The sequence below is a fragment of the Phragmites australis genome, chromosome 1 (genome assembly GCF_958298935.1).
Source record: "Phragmites australis chromosome 1, lpPhrAust1.1, whole genome shotgun sequence".
NCBI classification, from domain to species: Eukaryota; Viridiplantae; Streptophyta; class Magnoliopsida; order Poales; family Poaceae; genus Phragmites; species Phragmites australis.
The window spans coordinates 2,441,034-2,460,929 of record NC_084921.1 but is presented as its reverse complement, the minus strand read 5'-3'; the positions used below and the strand labels follow the sequence as shown (position 1 = coordinate 2,460,929).

General features: G+C 45.2%; 2 protein-coding genes and 1 pseudogene across 3 annotated transcripts; 2 read left to right on the top strand and 1 right to left on the bottom strand.

Annotated features, from left to right (window-relative positions):
• Positions 1 to 886: 886 nt before the first annotated feature.
• Positions 887 to 2,710, bottom strand: LOC133914661 (uncharacterized; annotated as a pseudogene).
• A 2,072-nt stretch (positions 2,711 to 4,782) lies between these two features.
• On the top strand, positions 4,783 to 7,723 carry LOC133914503 (PRA1 family protein F3-like). Of its 2 annotated transcripts, none has more exons than XM_062357677.1 (2): positions 4,783 to 5,551; positions 7,456 to 7,723. In XM_062357677.1, exon 1 carries the CDS (start codon positions 4,976 to 4,978, stop codon positions 5,549 to 5,551), a length of 576 nt encoding a protein of 191 aa, XP_062213661.1. In that variant the 5' UTR covers positions 4,783 to 4,975; the 3' UTR covers positions 7,456 to 7,723. The 2 variants fall into 2 exon arrangements, with proteins under 2 accessions (XP_062213661.1, XP_062213620.1); XM_062357636.1 differs by having other exon boundaries at positions 4,783 to 5,586.
• Positions 7,724 to 8,423: 700 nt separating this feature from the next.
• On the top strand, positions 8,424 to 14,023 carry LOC133914398 (uncharacterized). Its single transcript, XM_062357537.1, has 3 exons — positions 8,424 to 8,774; positions 12,050 to 12,173; positions 12,648 to 14,023. The coding sequence occupies exons 1-3, from the start codon at positions 8,624 to 8,626 to the stop codon at positions 12,709 to 12,711; spliced, it is 339 nt and encodes a 112-aa protein (XP_062213521.1). The 5' UTR covers positions 8,424 to 8,623; the 3' UTR covers positions 12,712 to 14,023.
• The last annotated feature ends 5,873 nt before the right edge of the window (positions 14,024 to 19,896 follow it).

Here is a 19,896-nt window from a genome sequence, read left to right as displayed (position 1 = left end):
AGCTTCCTTCAACCAAAGGTATAAGATGCGTAGCATAAGCTTAGGTTCAGGCGTTCAGCAAATGAAACCAACAGTATTAATAAAATTTGAAAATATGCAGGAAACAAAAGTAAGGATGACTGTAGAGTTTAGAGGCACACAGTGACACAAAAATGTTAGGTGCATAAACAAAATGGTGCTTCATTTCAGACGAAAGGAAAAAATGAGTTGCCGACAATAGTTCTTCATTATTTCAACTATATACAGAAAGAACTGTTATGCACAGAGAACCAACCATGGTGTTACAATGCACTCATGAAAGCTATCAATTGGAACAATATAGGTTCGAGTCTCTTACGTGGTCTGCAGCACAAATCCAAATAACCTTAGAAGAACTTGTTATGACCATATTTTACTTCTAGTCATGGAACAGTCCATTCATACGCCTAGTATTTGTTACCCAGAAGAATAAAAAGGGTCTACAAGTTAGTCTGAGATATCCTACTTAATCATCTAAAAGGTGAAAAAAAAACTATATTATGGCTTTCTGATTTTCACCATACAAGCTAAACAAAGAGCAGTAACAGAATTTGTTTGATGACACCATACCAAACGATGACAAAAGCGTACAAACACAGTAAGAGAGTACCTCTAAGAAAAGTACAAATAGTAAGGGAGTAGGACAAAGAACTGATGCAATCACAAGGTGGTAAATTTTGTTTTACTTCTTGCCTATATAATATGCTGCCACACAATTTTCTGTTACAGTTTCATATGTTGGGATGAGTAATCGAGTATACCTGTATTTATCAAATAACACATATTCAATAGTCTGGTGCATTGCCAGGTAACAACTTATACAAAACCCAAGCAAATTATCATAATGTAATGCAATGGTTGAAATGAGTACCATGAAATGTTGATCAATTAATCTCTTATCAACAGGACGAGCATAAGCGTCACCTCAAGCAGAAAACATGGAACTTAAATGAACTCCTATGAAAAATCCAGCACAATAGAGCAGCTAAAAGGTTTGATGTGAATCGTGTTACCAAATGATGTCCCTAAGGAAAAGATACCCAATACTAGCAGCATTTTCATTCAGACACAGTGAACAAATGCTGGTGACAGAAGTCTAGTTTAAGAGGTGTACAACAACAACCAAAAGAGAACACCATCAGGCATCAGCGTGGCCTTACTCCTATAAAACCACAGCTCGTACATGTATTCATGATCACTTGCTCGGTAAAAGAATTGTGCTAGGGAAAGAAGCTGAACCATTGTTCAGAGCTGGCTTCAAACTGAGAATGGAAGCCATGACATTGTATATCTCCACATTCTCAAATGAGGGCACAGTCCTACCCCACTGAAAACGAGGTCCATGTGCGGCAAATATGGTCCTCATTGAGAAGAAGGCATTGTCATACCCATGTGCCCCTCCACACTCATTTCTCTTGGAACGTTTCATCTCCACCTTATAGCCTTCCTCTACCAGCCCAATGACTGGCGGGATCCTATAATTCTCACAATAATGCAGGCGAGAAGGCAAATCCTCCTTTAAGTACATCTTCAAATATCCCCCATTCTCCACCTTCCCAGACCCAAGCCCCTCATTCATCTTGGCCACAACCTCAGCAGGCAGACACATCATCTGGCGGCCTGATTGCCAGCAATGGCGTCATTGACAGAACCCAATCTTCCTTCAGCTCAACTCATGGAGCCAATTCTTCGAGAAACACTAGCTTCCTGTCGCAGGTCCCAACCATACCATGGTCCCCAACCAATATAATGTTCACATCCTCAAACATCCCCCTTGCCTCTAAACCGGCAATGAGCTTCCCGATCATCTCGTCAATCCGTATAACCGCATCAGTGATAGCCGGGTCGTCAGGACCCACCTGGTGCCCCTGGTGATCAGGATCCTCAAAGTACAGCGTAAGGAACTGGGGCATTTCGTCAAAGGGGAGATCAAAATAACCAAGGATTGCCTCGACCCTCTCCTCAAACGGCACAGAGCCATTGTAGTGGCGGCAGTACTTTTCCGGGCAGTCCCAGGACCCCTTCTTAACCTCCGAGCCTGGCCAGAAGAATGTGGCGGCCCGGACCCCCTGGGCAGCGGCGGCGGCCCAGAGGGGCTCCCCGAGCCACCACTTAGGATCGTGGTTGGCCATGTTGAAGCGGTCCCCCGAGATGGGGTCCGCGAAGTAGTTGTTGATGATGCCGTGGGAGGAGGGGTAGAGGCCGGTGACGATGGAATAGTGATTGGGGAAGGTGAGGGTGGGGAAGACGGGGACCAACCCCTCGGCGGCGGAGGTGCCATTGGCGATGAGGCGGCGGATGTGCGGGGTGGGGGCCTTGTACTGGTACCCGAAGCGGAAGCCGTCGGAGGAGATGAGGAGGACCACAGGCTTCTGGAGCTTGGCGAGCGGCCGCGCGATGGCGGCGGCGGGGAGGGGCGGGCGGAGGAGGAGGAGGAAGGCTGTGGCGGCAGCGAGGGCGGCGGTGAGGAGGAGCGGGAGACGGGAGGCGGTGGGGCGTTGGGTCCCGGGGGCGGAGGGGGAGCTGGTGGAGGAGAGGAGAGGAGAGGAGAGGAGAGGAGAGCAGCGGTGGGCGGAGACGAGTCGCCAGGGGTTCGGTGCTGGACGGAGAAGTGCGGAGACGCCATAGGACTTGGGAGGCAGAATGCTTCCTGGCTGGGTTCTGACTTGGGAGTCGTCTGGATCTGGCGCTGGTTATGCGCGAGCTGGCGAGTCGCGATCGTGTTTGATTGATGGGCCTCTGCCCTGAAGCGGGTCCGGATCCGGCTCGTCTCGGAACTTAAGGCCCGTGGGCCACTTGGGTCCTGATTAGACCAGTTAGCTAGGCCCGTGCTAAAACCCAGATAATTTTTGGAGGTTTGTCAAAAAAGAAAAACCCTATGGGCTCATGTTGCGCTACTTCCTCTTCTCTGCGATATTTATTTTTCTCCCATTTTTTCTTCCCTCACCATATTAGGTTATTAGCCTATTTACTGCCACGGCTGGTGATTTCCATCGTCAATAAAGTGCTCTCTCTCCCCTAGTCCTTGAGGATTGGCCATTTGGACGTCGTTACTAGAGGCAGAGTTCAACGCAAAATCAATGCCCATGGCATTGAATCGAGAAGATGTGTTGAGGCGTTTCCTAGATCTAGTGAGAATAGGAGATAATTGCTCTGCAGAAATCAAGGCTGACATAGAGGAGCTCAGCCTCGACGGAAAGGAGCTCCAGTCCAATTTCGATAGTGAAATCTCAATCCTGGGTTGAGGAGCTCAGTCATGTCGATTCATATGGACAGATGCTCAATCCCCCCAAGAGGGCATCAATTTGGGTGACGAGGAACTCATTTCGGATAGGAGGGCATCGTTTTGGGTATTGGTGAGAGCAGTTCTATAGCTTGGCGATACAGTTGTATTGATTTGCTTCTCTAGCCATAGTAATTTGCTTTCAAAAATTGTATTGATGTGCTTTTCATTTTGAATATACACATGATGTGGTGATTCTCGTCACCGGTGGAGTTCTCTCTCTTCCTGGGTTGACGATTGGGCGTTCGATGCTGGCTGCTCATCCCTGACGACGAGGAGCTCGTCCTAAACACGATGAGGAGCTCCATCTGCTCTATTTAGGTGGCGTGTAGTCTAATTTTGATGGTGAGGTTGTGGAGCTTGGTCCTATCGATTCAAACAGTGAGAAGTTTGATCCCCCTGGAGGATGTCTATTTGGGTATTGGCAGAAGCAACTGCAACTTGTTTATAAGATTGTACCGATTTGCTTTTCTTGTCACAAAATTTGTATTGATGTGCTTCTCGTTTTGATTTAAATGGGGGAAGGTTGCGTACGGTTGCCTTGCGGAGCAGAGCAGGAAAATAACTAATTAGTCACTTTCCTAATATGGTTAGTTGACCTAATTAGGAAAACAACTAATTAAACATTTTTCTAGGTAGAGGTGTACGACAGATGGACATTAGCATGCACGTGCATGTATTAGTAAGATCCATAAAAAGTAATATGTACCAATGATGGAAGTAAGGAGCAGAATAAGGGCTCCTCCATCCCTTTCTCTCTTCCTATTTTTCTCCTCTCTTTATTCTTTCTCTCCTTTATCCATGGCCTTAAAGAATAAGAAGAGCTCCATGGTCTGCGTGCTATTATTAAGCTCTGTTTGACACAACTTCAGATTCAAGATTTTTTGGAGCTGATCAAATCTAGTTTCAAGAAATCTCAAATCTAAAACCATAGGTGGATTGAGGGTATTTAATTGAGTCATCTAATTTTTATTTTAAACTAAAAATTTAAACTACTTTATTTTATCATACAAACTCTATATCCAATATGAATCTTAGAGCAAGCTATACCAAACAGTACCTAATTCCACCCTGATCTGTACAATTAGAAATCTTTGATTCAGAAATCGATGTGTTGCTAGGCTGCTTGGAAGATGTAGAAAACATTAAATTACGAAAGCATCGGTTTAAGTTGTTTCCTATCAACTAGTACCTTTTTTTTTACTTATTTTGATATAAAATATTTGACAGAATGTGTGGATAATAATAAATACATAAAAAATATCACGACGGCCCTATGGGCTGGTCTGGCTCTATGGACCTAAACACCAGGCCCGCGTCCGGCCCGACATCAGATGCCCTCCCAATACGGTCCGCGTTCACAACTAAAAAAAAATCATCTAACGAAACTATTCCGTGACATAGCATCTAATCACTAAGCTCCGTATATCCATGACGACGTCACCCCGTAATAACAAGCCACGTGTCATGGTCGCTCGAAGCTCACGTTGTCTTGTCGCGTAAACTGGACCCCCTCCAGTGCGGCAGCGCTCCCCCCATTTTCGTCGACCCCATCGTCTTCCCCGATCCATCTCCAGGCTCCTGATCCGGTGATCCCCTCCTTTCTCTTCGCCTCTCCGATCCAAATCCATCCCCCACCGAAACCTGCAAGCGCGCACCTCGCCGCCTCCGAGCATGTCCAAGTACGGCACCATCCCCACATCGTCTTCCGCGGGCGGGGCGCCCCTCGGGGGGCCCTCCCGGCCCGACTTCATCTCCCGCGCCAAGGCCCGGGGCGCGACGGCGCTGGCGACTCGCCGGCCCTGGCGCGAGCTCGGGGACATCCACGCGATAGGGCTGCCGCACAGCCTCGGCGACGCGTACCTCCGCGTGCGCGCCAACCTCTCCCATTTCGCCATGAACTACGCCATCGTCGTCCTCGTCGTCGTCTTCCTCTCCCTGCTCTGGCACCCCGTCTCCCTCATCGTCTTCCTCGTCTGTATGGTCGCCTGGCTCGTCCTCTACTTCCTCCGCGACGACCCGCTCGTCCTCTTCGGCCGCGTCGTCGGCGACGGCTTCGTCATCGCCGTGCTCGCCGTCGTTACGCTCGGTCTCTTGCTGCTCACCAACGCCACCGCCAATATCCTCTCCTCGCTGCTCATCGGTCTCGTGCTCGTCGTCCTGCACGCCGCGCTTCACAAGGCGGAGGACAACGCCGACGACGAGGTTGTTCGCTGGTACGCGCCGGTGCCGCCACCGCCGTCGCACTAGGTGTGAGATCGCCTGCCCTCCGATTCTTCTTCCTGGTCCGTCCTCCGTATGATGATTTTTACCACTAGTGTTACTGTTGGTGCATGATTTATTAATGTGTTCTTGTTAATTGTCATGCTGTTGCTAGTTACCACTTACTCTTGGGCATAAATGCAAAGGTTTCTTTGTGCTTCTTTGCTATGAGTGACTTGGACTTCGTGACGCTTCTCATCTCTTGGCATGAATTTTAGTCGTGCAGTAATCGATAAACTAGAGCAGCTATTTGTGCAATTGGAGCTCAACTTGGCACAATCATGTACAATCGTGCTGCTTCTTTAATTTCTGTGTTGAAGAAGAATTGCATTGTCAAACAGATTGCCTCTCGCTCGAGGCTTTTGTCTGTTCTATCATCAGTCGTTTTCATTCATTCGCCTTTTGTGCTTTCTGAATTCCCCAAACTGATAATTGAGAAGTTGTTTTTTCAAACATAGATTGAGACATACTGTATTTCTACGTACCGGGTTTGTCAACACCTCGTAGGAATAAAAGAAACCTCCAAGTGTCTGCACTATATGTCAGAAATGTGAAAATGTTTAACCGAATGAGGTTTGATTGAGATTATACTGAGTTAGTGTGATCCCAAGCACTTGTCGTCATCATCCTACCCGAATGCATCAAAAAACAATTCTAGCAATCATTTCATCTCTTTACATCCTAATATATTCCCCCTGATCACTGGTAGTTGCCAATTGTGTATCTGTTTATCTGTTTTTCTTGAAGGGCATTACAAGTGCCAGCCAAAAGGGAATGGATGTGGGGCAGCAGTTTTGGTAATTGTTGGATTGACAAACCTGGGCCAATAGGGTGTACTAATTTTATTGAGAGTCAGTAGTTTGGGAAGGAGTTGGGGGCCAGCTCCTTCCCCACTTGGCATTAGAGAGGTACAGCAGACCAACAACTGAAACGAACTAGCTTAGCAGGTTGTTCGGGCCGAATCCTGACCTGTTGACTTAGGAACAAACCTTCAAAAATTAGAATGTAAGCTCATTTGGTCTAGTTTCCAAAAGGCCCGATTTGTTAGCTTGCTTGCAGAAGCATGTCTGTTGTTCCAATTTCATTTTTCTATTTTCAAGCAGCCATGTTTTTTTTCTGGACTTATTAACCAGATCTGTTTGTCACGAGATGTACATTTTGCATTTCGGTTTCATTTTTTCAGTTCCTAGCTGCCATATTATTTCTGGACTTAATAATCAGATATTGACAGTACTTTTCCCATAATGTGATGGCTGGGCCAGTAAATTGTTTAATTATTAAGTTGATCGCGGCTAAAATGATTTTCAGATACAGTTGAGCCTTTTTTGACATTTATTGTATTGTCATTTCTCTTTTTTATTGCAGTTCTTTCCATTTTATAATAATTGACTAAACATATGCATTTCGTAAACCCTTGCCTAAACTTAAGTTTAGTGTGAAAGTAGTTTATTACCATAAGTTTGATGCGATATTTAGCTACAGACATCTCTAAATGTGCCATACATATCTTATCATAGAATACTGACTCTAGAAACCCATGAATGAAACGTAAGTAATCTCATCCTTGCGTTCAAACGCTGCTCTTATCGAGTTGATCATTGATCTGCCCATATTATTTTTGGATCAGGGGCTCTAATAGGTTGTGTGAGCTGTGTTTGATCGATCACATATCAAGCTAACCTAAAAGATCATTAAGACAGATGGAAGCGAAGGCAATCAAGAGAGAACAAAAATAGCATAAGTGGTTGGCAACTTTGAAATTGGAATACATAATGGCCTGCAGTTGTGCTTAATCTGCTATTTACTGTTTGTTCTCATGAAATTAAGCATTCACAGCGTGACGATCGAAATTTCCGTTTGAAGACTGATAAATCCCCATTTGTGTTTTGCAGGATCTGAATGTGGTCATTCTGCCCCGTGTTGGTCATCCTGTCCTTGTTTCCAAGTATTCCAGCTGTGCAAATTGGGCCACCCGTGATGAAGAACGTGTCCATGGTGATTGTGTTCCACCTGTTGCTGGTTCTATTAGAAGTTTTGGATCCAATGATGATGCAGGGTTGTAAGATCTGATCTTCACGCGCCACTTTTGTGAACCGTATAAAGCCTCTTGTTCACATGTCTCAAATTTGGAGAAAAATCTCTCTCTCTCGAGTTTGTGAATTGGGGATGGATGGGACACCCGTGTCGAGGTTGCTATCGACTGAAACGTGGTTTTGTCGTGTGCCTGTTTTGTTGCAAGGGATAGAGCAACCCTTATGTGCGTTCGATTGGCGTGGCAGAAGTTTGATTAGGGATGGATGTGGAATGATCTATAGATTTATTTTAGTTTAATTTAATTAACTAATTAGTTATTTTGATTAGATAAAATGACTAGTTAGTTAATTAAACCGGTGTTGGTGAACTCGAGCCTATGGTGGGGTGGGATGGGATGGTGGGATTCTGGCTGTAGCGGGGCGAGGGTGACCGTGTGGAGTTCCCAATTATTTTAAGAGACAATTTATCTGTCATCCAATCGAAAGTTATTAAAATCGTTGATTTGTATGTCACTGTTTGAAATTATTCTTACTCTATATGTCGCTGTTATTGTAACAATATTAATTCGAATAGCATAGGGGATGAAAAACTAAATTTTTCTTTCTTTATGTTTATTGCCGCTAGCTTTATTACTATGACAGTGGCACATAGATGAATAGAAATTTTAAGTGGTGGCATACGAAGGACAAAGAACTTTTTTATGACATTGAGTGTTCCGAAAATTTTTAATGGCATACGAGGAATTATCTTTTATTTTAATCGTCAAGCGTCGAACAGAGGAATCTTCTTCCGAGATCAAGCGTCGGACGCTGCAATGTGCTCGGTTTTTAAATCGAACTATGCTGCTTGCTCGCTTCATTTTTTTTCACCACACTGGAGGTGCTCTTATCAATATTCAGACTGGGAGTAAAAAAAAAAAAATCCTAAAAAAATGTTCAGCCTGGGCCCGGCCACATTTGTGGACCAGCATAGCATTTATAGGCACGGCACAATTCGTCAGCTCCTCTCGCCCTCGTCTCGGATCGGATGCTCCCGGCGGCGAGGGGTGGCGCGGCGGTCGCCGGTTTATGTCACGAGTGCAGCGGCATTGCGCGATCCGCCGAACCGCTTCGCCTCCAGCGCCTCGGCCTCCTCGACTCGCCCGAGGCCGCCGTGTGGCGCGCTCCGCTCACTCAAGGTAGTGTACCTCCGCGTAGCGGCTAGGGTTTTCGGTTCTCTTTGCTCCGTTGATGCCCGGAGGAGTCGATGCGTGCGCATTTCGTCACATCCTATAGCCCACCGGCGGTCGCTTTGATGCGCCGATGATGCTATGACATCGACTATTCTAGATATGCATGGAAGTGCTTGTCTAGTTCGCGAAATTCAACACGAGATTTCCATATTTTCGTGTCAGGAATAGTAGGTTCGTGTTCTCTCAGTGCATCATACTGGCAGGACTAAAGCAATTAGAGGAAATCCTAGGGTGTTAGTATTGGCCAAGTGATTTCGGATTAGGGAGTCTGATAAATTCCTCCTGTTGGAGGAATTCTTGTGGCGAGTGATTTTTGCATCCTCGCACAGTGGATTGTTCGTCTCGTCCTGCTCTGCTTGCTTTCCCTAGGGGCACAAATTGCATGAGGAAATATTCTTTCTCCTGTAATAAATTCTACACTTCCTCATCTTGTCGGAAACATACAAATTGCATTAGGAAAACTAAGAAATTTTCTTCTAGAGCTTCGTGTCCTGGTTTACAAAGTGTTATGGTGTTGACCCGTTGTTCTGTAGGGCATCTGCTATTGTTTGTTTGTTCCCCTAGCAGAGGTAGTGAACTAGTGGTGTTTGCCACACTCGCCTATAGCTATTTGCAACACATCCAACTGGACCACCGGTGCCTCATAATGGCTTTTATCCATTACACGTTGCAGCTGAGCTTAATGCATAGAACATTGCTTCTACTTGCTTGCCAATCTGTGTTGGTATGGTAGCCGAGTCCAAGGCGTGTCTCTATTTGTCCATTAAAACCAGAACCATCTCATTCACAATGCAAAGCTAAAGAGCTGGATGCCATGCATTCCCATCCCAACATACTCCAGTGGCCTTGCTATTCCGTGCATGCTTACCCTCCCCTCTGTTCATTGATTCTGCCCCTATGTAGAAGAAATTACATTGTCGCATTTACAGGCCCATGTTGGCAGTGCATTTGCCATCATGAAATACACTGCTTGTGCTTGGGGTTGATAAAACTTCATAAATTAGGACTAGCTTTCCACCTTTTGCTGACATTTTGGCCTCCATCCAACATATACAGTATAGACACTGCAGTTGTTGAGCAAACAACTCCAAGATCTTCATGTGGTGGGGAGATATGACTGAATTGTCTTTAGAAACACCATGATATCATCCCAATATATTGGTGCTCCAAACGTCATCTCTGCGAACACAATTCCAATTAATGCACCTGCTTGCTCATCTTTGATAAGAAGCACAGTAAGCATGTCAAAACAGGGATAGTTTACTAGGGCTACTTTTCTGCAAAGGGTCACCTTGCCAAATTGCATGCCGCGCCTTGGGTTATAATACATATCATTATACTTTACAATGGATATTGTTCATGAAATATGAATTGTACAGTATGCATAGGTAATCATTCGCCTTACATGTTCAGTGACAATTACTATGCACCCTGTTAGTATACGACATATGATCTTGGTGCTTTGCTTGCAAACATGCTATGTCATTCATGGGAAAACAGAAACTGAGGTGGCACAGCTGCATAAAATGCAATGCTTTATTGGATATTGAGTTCACCAATTGAAGCCAATGTCACGTGGTGCAGGTGGTGGTAAGATAGCTGGTTGAAGCAATGATGCTCTGGACCTAATGTCTATTGATGAAATGCTTAAGGCAGCATGTGTGTATTACGATCTGAAAATTGTTATCATGCAATTTTCCTATTAGTTAGGCTTTTAGAGCTCCTACTGATCTAGATTTGCTTGTTCAGTCCCATGTGTCGTTGATGGTGACCGTGTATATGCACAGGTAGGTCTTGTACTCTTGTTCAGTCCCATAGTAGGCTTTTTTTTACTATTACTAGTACCTTTATTATCATTATTGTTTTCTCGTTATCTTTTAGTTGGATCCTGTGGGTTTCATCTCTAGCCCACCCCAACTTGCTTGGGACAAATGCTTCATTGTTGTTGTTGGTTATCCTGCCATATCCCGGTTAAGCAATCCCTTATGGTGCAAACTCAGTCGACCAAAACACATATTGCGTAGTTTGGCCAATGATGAACAGTTGGATGGCCTTACGAACTTTGTAACAGGTTTTTTTGTGAATATCCTTATATTTAATTTTGTGCATATCCTCATATCTCTTTTGTAATGTCCAGAGTTCATTGTTTCTCAAACTGTATCTTGCCTGGTCTTCAACTGAGTGGCATACACAAATAATTGTTATAATTTGGAGCTACTACATCTGATCCACAATACTTGTTGCTATCCTATATGTTCAGTCAATCTTTCTAAACCTTAAGTGTCAATCAATGTATTTATGATATGCTGATTGGCTACGTGAAAATAACATGAGTACATTTCAATTAGACAAATGCACGTTGCATTTCACCCTATTACTAGATTTGCATCATTTTGTGAATAATATATTTCTGTGCAAACATTCCTTCGTCAGTAGTTCAGCTAATTTTTTTAATCAAATGAGAAAAAACTCTCTCATTTCTACGCATTCGAGTGCTGACAATTGAATGTGAGGGTTCTTCCATTTCTACCATGCAGCAGTTACAGAGATGGTACTCAATTTAGGATCGCTTTATTAGGTCAATTTCTAAATGTGAAAGTGCCATGCGCAAGTGCGCGCGCTATTCTAGATAAAGATGGATAATACTAGCACCTTCTTCTTTTTCTGTGCGCTAATATAGAACTCTACAATGCTTCTTCCTCTCCCTCTCCCTTAAGATCAGCACCCATTTGGTATATTATGTCCTGTTGGTGTTGTTTGCATAATTCGGAATGCCGTGTGTTACTTACCCCCTCTTTTCACATTATTTTTCCATTTTCATGGGGAGCACCATTTTATAACATTTGTCCATTGAGAAAATCAAGAGTTTGATTGTCGAATATTTCCACCTTTTATTCCTATTTTAATGCCATGAAAGAGGTTAAGTGGTTGTAGCACTGCCAGTCAATAGTGATTTGTGTGGTCATTTGCCAGTAAATTTTGCTTAGATTTTCTTTTGGTTTGTGCACATGATGGGCTTAGACAAATATTGTGGAATGGAAAGATTATTCTTTTTTACTTTTGTGCTATCACCTCAGATGTTCTAGAGAAGCCTGATAGCGTAGAGAAAAGGATAACTCCTGTCTGGCGATTTCATACATGTTCAGTTGACAAGTTATAATCACTGTAATAAGTGATGCATAAAGACTTTGTAGGTATTTCACAACTTCTTTAATGCATAGGTTCAGAACTGAAGGATGCCACAGTGGTAAACACTGCTGCTTGGTGCAGCGTCAATTTACCTCTCAAATTTGGGGATTGTCTCTTGCTGGATAGTTTATGCCCTCCAGGAAAAACCTGTAGAAGGTATTCCTCAGCATTTTCTATCGCAAATAATATCCATCACTGTACACATGTTTGTTTTTTCCTTTAAGGTCTTTCTGTAAACAGCTAAAAAAAAAACCCGACCCTTCTTTTGTATATGATTAAGCCTCCATATGGAGATGTTAAAAGGAACCTTTAGCACATTTTTACTGAAGAAATATGTATTGACTCCTTTTGTTGGTTAATGAAAAGGCAAATGAGGTTTATATTTAGAAGATAACATCAACCAGTTTTTTTCAAATTGATCATTTGTTGTTATTTTATCCCCAAGTGGCTGGTCTTCTGTCAAAATTGTCTTCATGACCGTCGTCATTGCTATACTAGGATACTACTATCATATTGCTGCAATCATGCATGTGTATTTGAAACAATTAAACTTCTAGAAGCTCACTCATATGTATAGGCGGAGGCTTTTGTTTATTAGTTTTACCATTGTACATGCTATTTTTCTGTTAGGTCCATGGCATCATGGACCAAAGGGTGGGTGTTGCTCGAGATCACTTCAACTGTAAGCAATTAATTCTCTTCCTTGATAAATCATTATCTATGCAACTTATAGTACCAGTTGATATGGTCATCTCTGAGATTCTGACTGCCATTTTCTTATTCATCTGCAAAGAAAATTACCAGAAGACAACATCCAGATTATTGTGGTTTTATCGACATGTGTTTCAGTTGTGTAATCAGTGAGTGGACAAGATGAAGTGTTTGAGAGATTTTAAGGCAAAAAATCCTGAATGGCAAAACTTCACTATACAACTACACAGAAAGAAGGCCTGGGAAACCTGAGGTTCTTTTGGAAATGATGGGGAAATCTGTATAGATTTTTGCTGCCTAGGACTAAGGGTAGAAACAACCGACCATTTTCCCCCCCAATGTCAAATCACTTCTACCGACTTTTTGTTCCCTTGCATATTTTCGTCCTAGAGCCACATTCCTGCCAATTTTACCTAGATACGGAAGACTGGAAAACGAAATAGTGAATTACGTTATGTTGACATAGACTTGTCATAACCGGAAAAAAAATTTAGGATGGCCTGGAGTTTTTGTAAGCTCGTCATCTAATCAGGTAACGCATTTCCTTTTGTACTATCTGCATCATAATTGACCAGTAGTAGTATGATAGACTCTTTATTTGGTCAGCTGACTTCCAAACGCTTGCACTTTTCTCCTTTTTATTTTTTGAGGGAGGAATGGTGGGAGTGGGAGAGGGAGAGGGAGAGCATTGCATTTCCTTCCTCAGCTTTTAAAGCTTTGTTGTCCTGGTGGAATTATTTCTCTTTTCATATCTATTCAACGTAACACATCTATGGAAATCTGCATCATGTACCGTGGTGACAAGATGACCTCCCTATCTATGTTCTTTTCTAACTAGTAGTGCACCTCAGGAGCCAATGTAGGTCATTTCAGAAATACAGATAAGATGTTGCTCCTTTATCTTTGAGACTTTATCATGACCCAAAACTTCTCTTGTGATATTTGGCCGCCCTGCACGGGACATGAGTGCCCCGCTGAATTATCTTATTGTTATGATTTCACTAGACTAGTGCAAGAAACACTTTTGCAATCAAACCCTTGTTTCAGAGGAGTTATACTGAATTGTCTTTCTATGGGTGTAACTTAGTCCAGTCCCTTGTACATTTTGACCACCAAACGAGCTGTGAAAGGAATACAATCATATAGGAATAAACAAGTAAGCTAAATACTGATCTTTTCAAGGGTGAAAATGTGAGGACCACTATTCTCAGCAAGTAGCAGGGGAAGGGGAGCACCTTGCAGTTTGGTCTCTGGAGTTGTAACTTCCTGGAAATGTCGGAGCTGAGATCTCATTCCAGCAGCTGCTATCTCAAGTATGGAACATGGTTTGCATTACAGTTTACTGGCCAAGAAAATTGACAATCTGCATTGCTGTTGCTTTCATGAAAGTTGAGTAGCTTTCGCTGCCAACTAGTCTGCAACCCCTAGCCCGGTCGATGCAGACAGGCAACATTCCCATACTATAGAGGATGGAAGATTTGAATGACTTGGCGGAGAAGAGCCTTGGTCAAGCTTGCCCATGCCTTGACATGTGCTCTTCCTAGAGAAATGTACAAGGAGAAAGGTCAATTTCCACAGAGCTACGAATGCAAGACTTCCAAGTATTCATCTCCGTTTGATCATTCTTCCGTGTCTGCATATTAAAGTTTCGGTCGGCCGTTCCAGGTTGCGGTGAGTAGCAGACTCTAGTACTGAAGGGGTACATGGATAAGGGTTCAGGTTTCAATCTTGTTTACTTTTAAGATTCTTGGTTCAAGGTCATGCCCAAATTCACCCAACCGAGATGGTTCCTAGGTAACTTCCTTACATGCAGTTTTCTATTGCGTTGTGAGTTTTTATTGGTAGTTACTGGGAAATATAGACGTTATGATAGAGGTCTAATCACGTGCCCTGGTGTAAATCTCAACTAGGAAGGCTACGTCCTTCTGAGTTTCTCCTCGAATTATTCAACCTGCTGTTTTACTTTTTACAGTTTGTTGCCTGACTTCTGGGTTCTGATTTAGTACAAACTGTAAGAAATAATTTTTTATTTGGACCACGTAATTCATTTACCTCAGAACCAGTGTGAGTTAGCATCTACATGCTATGTCAACCACATTGATCACATGCACCAATGGATGGATACTTGGCACAATTGAAAGTGTAACTCAACCGTCAACACTAAGATGGTAGGGGAGAAAAGGCGAATAAGGCGAAGGGGCTCTGGCGACTGCACACGCTACCGGTGCCTTGTTGACGACCACCCAGTTTCCTAGTCATCCCAACGCTTGACCCCTCCACTTTTCGTCCCACTCACCAACTACCTCCACAGCCCAAGTTCGCACCCATGAACTTAGCTCAAGCCTCGCCCCTGCACCATCCCAAAACCCAGATCTAGGACACTGGCTTGACTTGCCACACGACGTTGAATCTTGGAGCTCTGATGAAGACGACGAGGAGGAAGACATAAAAGGGGGATCCGTGCGGCTTGAGGTTTGCCGTGTCGCAGATCTGCAGGGTATGGCTCTTGTTGCGAATCTGCTTTTGAAATCCGTAGTGGTGGGCACCGCCTTGTCCGGAGGTTCTTGTTCCGACGATTGACAGTCGTCGCGATCCATGGTTAAGGAGGATTGTGCAAGATGGCGAGCACATTCTGATGCGGCCTCCTGGGAGGACGACTCCATGCCGACCAGACGGCTGTCTCTCTTCAGAAGGTCAATGGCCCCGGTCGGGACATTTGGTCCTGGCTTGGGGTGTCGACAACGCATCGGCTTGTCCATGAAGTCTTTGATGGAGAGGTAGGGTGGCAGGTGGTGAATCGGTCGCATTGGTGGCATAGGAATCGCCCCTGGATGCCTCGACGGGCGCGTCGCTCGGAGGAGGGGCGTGACGCCTTAGTGTTGCGTGATGCCTATTTGAAGAAGCTTCGGGGCCGCTGCTTTAATTGCCTGGCTCGTGACCACTTCTCCGCTGAGTGCCAGGACCTATCGAGGTACTGGGAGTGTGGTAGGCTAGGCCATTGGGAGGTGAAGTGTCTGCGACATGCTCCCGGAGAGGAGCCCAGGCGGCTGACGACACCTTCCTCTGGGTCGACTGTCGCTGCTTCAGCTCCCATGGCCCTCCTCGACAACCTGGGCCTTCGCTCGAACCAGGAGGTCTTCATGATTCCGATGTCGGAGGAGATCAGGGAGTGCGCAACCTTCTTTGAGCGCTTGGCCCTGCTGGTGTGGATTGGCTGCAGCAGGCCTGCGACGGAGTCATAACGTCGTCGACACATTCACGGCGGAGTTCGGTGTCCATCTCATGGACATCCAAGTCACCAATTACCACCTCGAAGATTTCATGGTGGTGCTCTCTGACCTAGCGGCCTTCGAGAGGGCCAGCTCTTGCTCTAGTTTCTTCTTCGGCGAGTGGGAATTTCGACTCCGCCGGTGGTCCGTGTGCAGCCAATCCAACGGGGCAGCTCTGGAGTTACACGTCACGCTTACCCTGGATGGGTTGCTTGCGCACTTGTGGACTGAGGAGATTACGGCCACGATCATCAACTGCACGAGTGCGATGCGCTATGTTGATAGGCCTCCTGCCACAGGAACAGGGCGGACGCCTTCACGCTGTTTGTGTGGACGTTGGACCCGAGCGCCATTCCAAAGGCGGTGTGGGTAACTGTCACTGAACCAGAGTTAGAAGGTCCTATCCCACATATTCACGTCCCTCTGCCGCAGGCCTACATCGAGTGGGCTAAGTCGCGAGTGCCAAAGCGGGGTCACACGTACAAAATGTTGGTCCACTTGGTACCTCAAAGATCCGTGGTCAGTAGGAATTGCAATCAATCCTAAGAGGCACAACTTCATTTGGCTCCAGGGCGTTCAGGACGGAGACACGTTGATGGAGGTCGTCCATGTGAGAAGCTCGTGCAGTTCCTTTGACTGATCCCACATCTTGCGTCGTAGTGATGACGAATATGAAGATGGAGGCGGGGGTCGGCATCCGGGTGATGGAGACGGTAGCCCTCGCTCGGTGTGCCAGACGAGCTGGTTTGGTCGCCTCCACTGGGGTGGCGACTATAGCAACAGCTTGTCCTCCAGATAAGGACGCGATAGCCTCCATGACGGCGGTAAGAACCATGGCCGCAGTGAGCCATCCGCTGTCGATGGGATGAGGCGGGCCGGTGGGGTGCTCGTTGAAAGGGCAGAGCACCACCTTTGTATCTCTGCTCATTAAGGGACGTCGGTGGCCGGGATTGGTCAGCCCTGTGTCGCTCCCCCGTGCAAGCAAGGTCCTAGACACGAGGCCCGTTGATCACCGTCGGTTCTCAAGCTCCGCTAATGCCACCTGGGGTTGACCTGTTAGTGCAGGAGGGTGGGCTGCTTGCGTCGGTTGATCCTGTGTACTCGCAAGGAGGCCTCCTGTTGGATGACCCGATGGTCAATCAAGGCGCCTGTTGCGTGTGGCACCACGATGCACAAAACTTCACATCTGCCTGTTGCAATGGCAGGTATGGTTGCGTAGGACCACTCAGTGTCCACCTTAGCACCAACGGTTTCAACGGCAAGTGACATTGAGCACTTCATTGCTGACATTGCAACGACAACAGACAGGGGGCTCGTCTCCACACCTGAGAAGGCCAAGATTTGAGGTTTGAGGCTTGCCAAGGGAGACATAGTACGTCGTAGTGGCAAGATCGCAGACAAGAAGAGGGCTGATGGGGTCAGCCTCTGAGGAGATGGCAATTGAAGTGCTTGCAAAGAAGCTGGGTGCCCTGTCACTAGCAAAAAGCATCAACGTTCAGACCAAAGAGAGGCTGATAAAGATGTTTGAGGGCCCCCTACTGGCTGTGGCTCTGGATGTGATTGAGAGCTGATCAAGGCAATGGATATTGACATGGTCAAACTGCCAAAGGGGGATCGCAAGAAGATCGAGATGCGGGAGTGATGCATTTGTGGTGGTTAGTCTAGAAGTTTAATCGGAGATTGCAGTCTGTCATGTGTAGTTCTGATATGTTTTATCTTATGTCTAGTGTATCTTTGCTGGAGGGCTTCTTTTTAGGCTAAGTGTTGCTAGGCTGGGCGCAGAACCGTTGTCCCTTTGGAGGAAGAGGAGGCCAGCGGGTCTGTTGTTTCTTTGGGTTTGGCTCTTGCCATCTTGTTATGACAACGATGCTCTTGCCGTGTGGTCTGCGGTTGTTGTCATGCCCATCGTTGATGTGCCGAGCATGCCTGTCCCCTCGTCCTATTTGTTCAAATGTACATTCTGTATGGTTCATATCTATGTGTTGCCTACCTTTGTGGACAACAAGGTATGGCTTGTGTTTTGTGAAGTTGAATCCTTCCATGACAGTCAATGATATCAAACTCTTGTGTTGGAATGTCCGGAGCGTGAATGCAAGCATAAGAAAGGATGCAGTCCATGAAATGGCCAGAGCAATATGGGATTCAGTTGTGTGCTTGCCAGAAACTAAGCTGGGGCAAATTGATGAGGATATTGTGGCACATACTTTGGGAAGGAGATTCGCTGCAAATTACTCTTATGCACTAGCAGATGAGAGTAGAGGTGGGGTGCTAATTGCGATGGATGAGGCAAATTTGCTGCTGATCTCATCCACCAAGTGTGCCAACATGCTGGCTGTGACGGTAAGACATTTGGATGATGAAACTAAGTGGAGTCTAACAACCGTGTACGGTCTGTAAGGAGATGCGGACAAGGTGAGGTTTATGGAAGAGCTCAAGGAACTTAACATGACATCGAGCATAAGGTGGTTTGTTGCTGGATATTTCAATTTAATTTACAAAGCAACATATAAGAATAACTCTAGGCTAAATATAGGACCAATAAATATGTTCAGGACCACCATTAATGGGCTTGGCTAGAAATAATTAGAACTACAAGGGCACAAATATGCCTAGACAAACAGGCAAGTAAACCCTACAATGACTTGGATTGATAGAATGTTCTGCTCTGCCGATTGGGATTTGCTCTTCCCCATAGCCACCTTAACTACTGCTGCTTCCACTTTATCGGATCACTGTCCCCTTGTTTTGCATGGTAATCCAGGGTACAGAAAGTACCATGGATTTAGATTCAAGTCCTTTTAGCTTGTCATGCCGGGTTTTCTCGAGGTCGCGCAGGATGCTTAGAGCAAGTCGGTTTTTGTCTGTAGATGCCACGAGAGCCTTCCACATCAAGCTATCATGCACGGCAAAGGCGTTATAGAAATGGATCAGGACCAACATCGGCAATATTAGGTTGTAGATGGAGATTGCTAAGTGGGTGTTATCCTTGATGGATGGTGCATAGGAGTCCAGAAGCCTCACAATCAAGGAAACAAAGTTCAGAACAAGAATCAGAAGCAAGTTCTTTGGGCTAGTTGCTATCCAAAAAATCAAGCACGACAACATGCAAGAATGGCGCATATTAGAACAACAGACATAAGCACCAAGTTATTCTATCTGTATGTTAATGGAAGGAAGAGGAACACATTCATCTTTTGAGAACAAGCGAAGGGGTTGCAGTCACGCATGAAGAAAAGGAGCATGATATCCTTACCCATTTCAGCACCATTCTTGGCTCTTCTCCAAGGCATGATCATGCTGTTACTTGGAGTAGCCTTGGCTTGTAGCGGTAGGACCTTTCTGAGTTAGAAAGAGACGGTGATGAGGATGAGATTAAGAATGTAGTAATGGGCTTACCAAAGGAGAAGGCGTCAGGTCCAGATGGTTTCATGGGGTGCTTTTATTCTACATGTTAGAATATCATCAAAAGTGATCTAGTAAAGACAATTAAACAACTAATTGACCTCAGAGGCCCTCGGCTAAACCTACTAAACTCCACAAATATTGTGTTGCTGCCTCAAAGGAACATTCTGAAGCTATCACAAACTTTAAACCTATTAGCCTGATCCACAGTTTCAAAGCTTTTCTCAAAGATCTTGTCAAACCGGCTAGCACCACATTCACATAAGATTGTCTCAAACTGTCAGAGCGCTTTTGTCTGTGGGAGGAGCATACATGATAGCTTCCTTCACATGCAGTGCCTCATAAAAGACTTACACAAGAAACGGAAGCTGACGCTTTTCCTCAAATCGGATATAACTAAGGCTTTTGATTTTGTACTTTGGTCTTACCTCATTGAGATCATGTAGCATGTTGGTTTTGGACCGAGGTGGAGGGAGTGGATTTGCATGCTCCTGGCC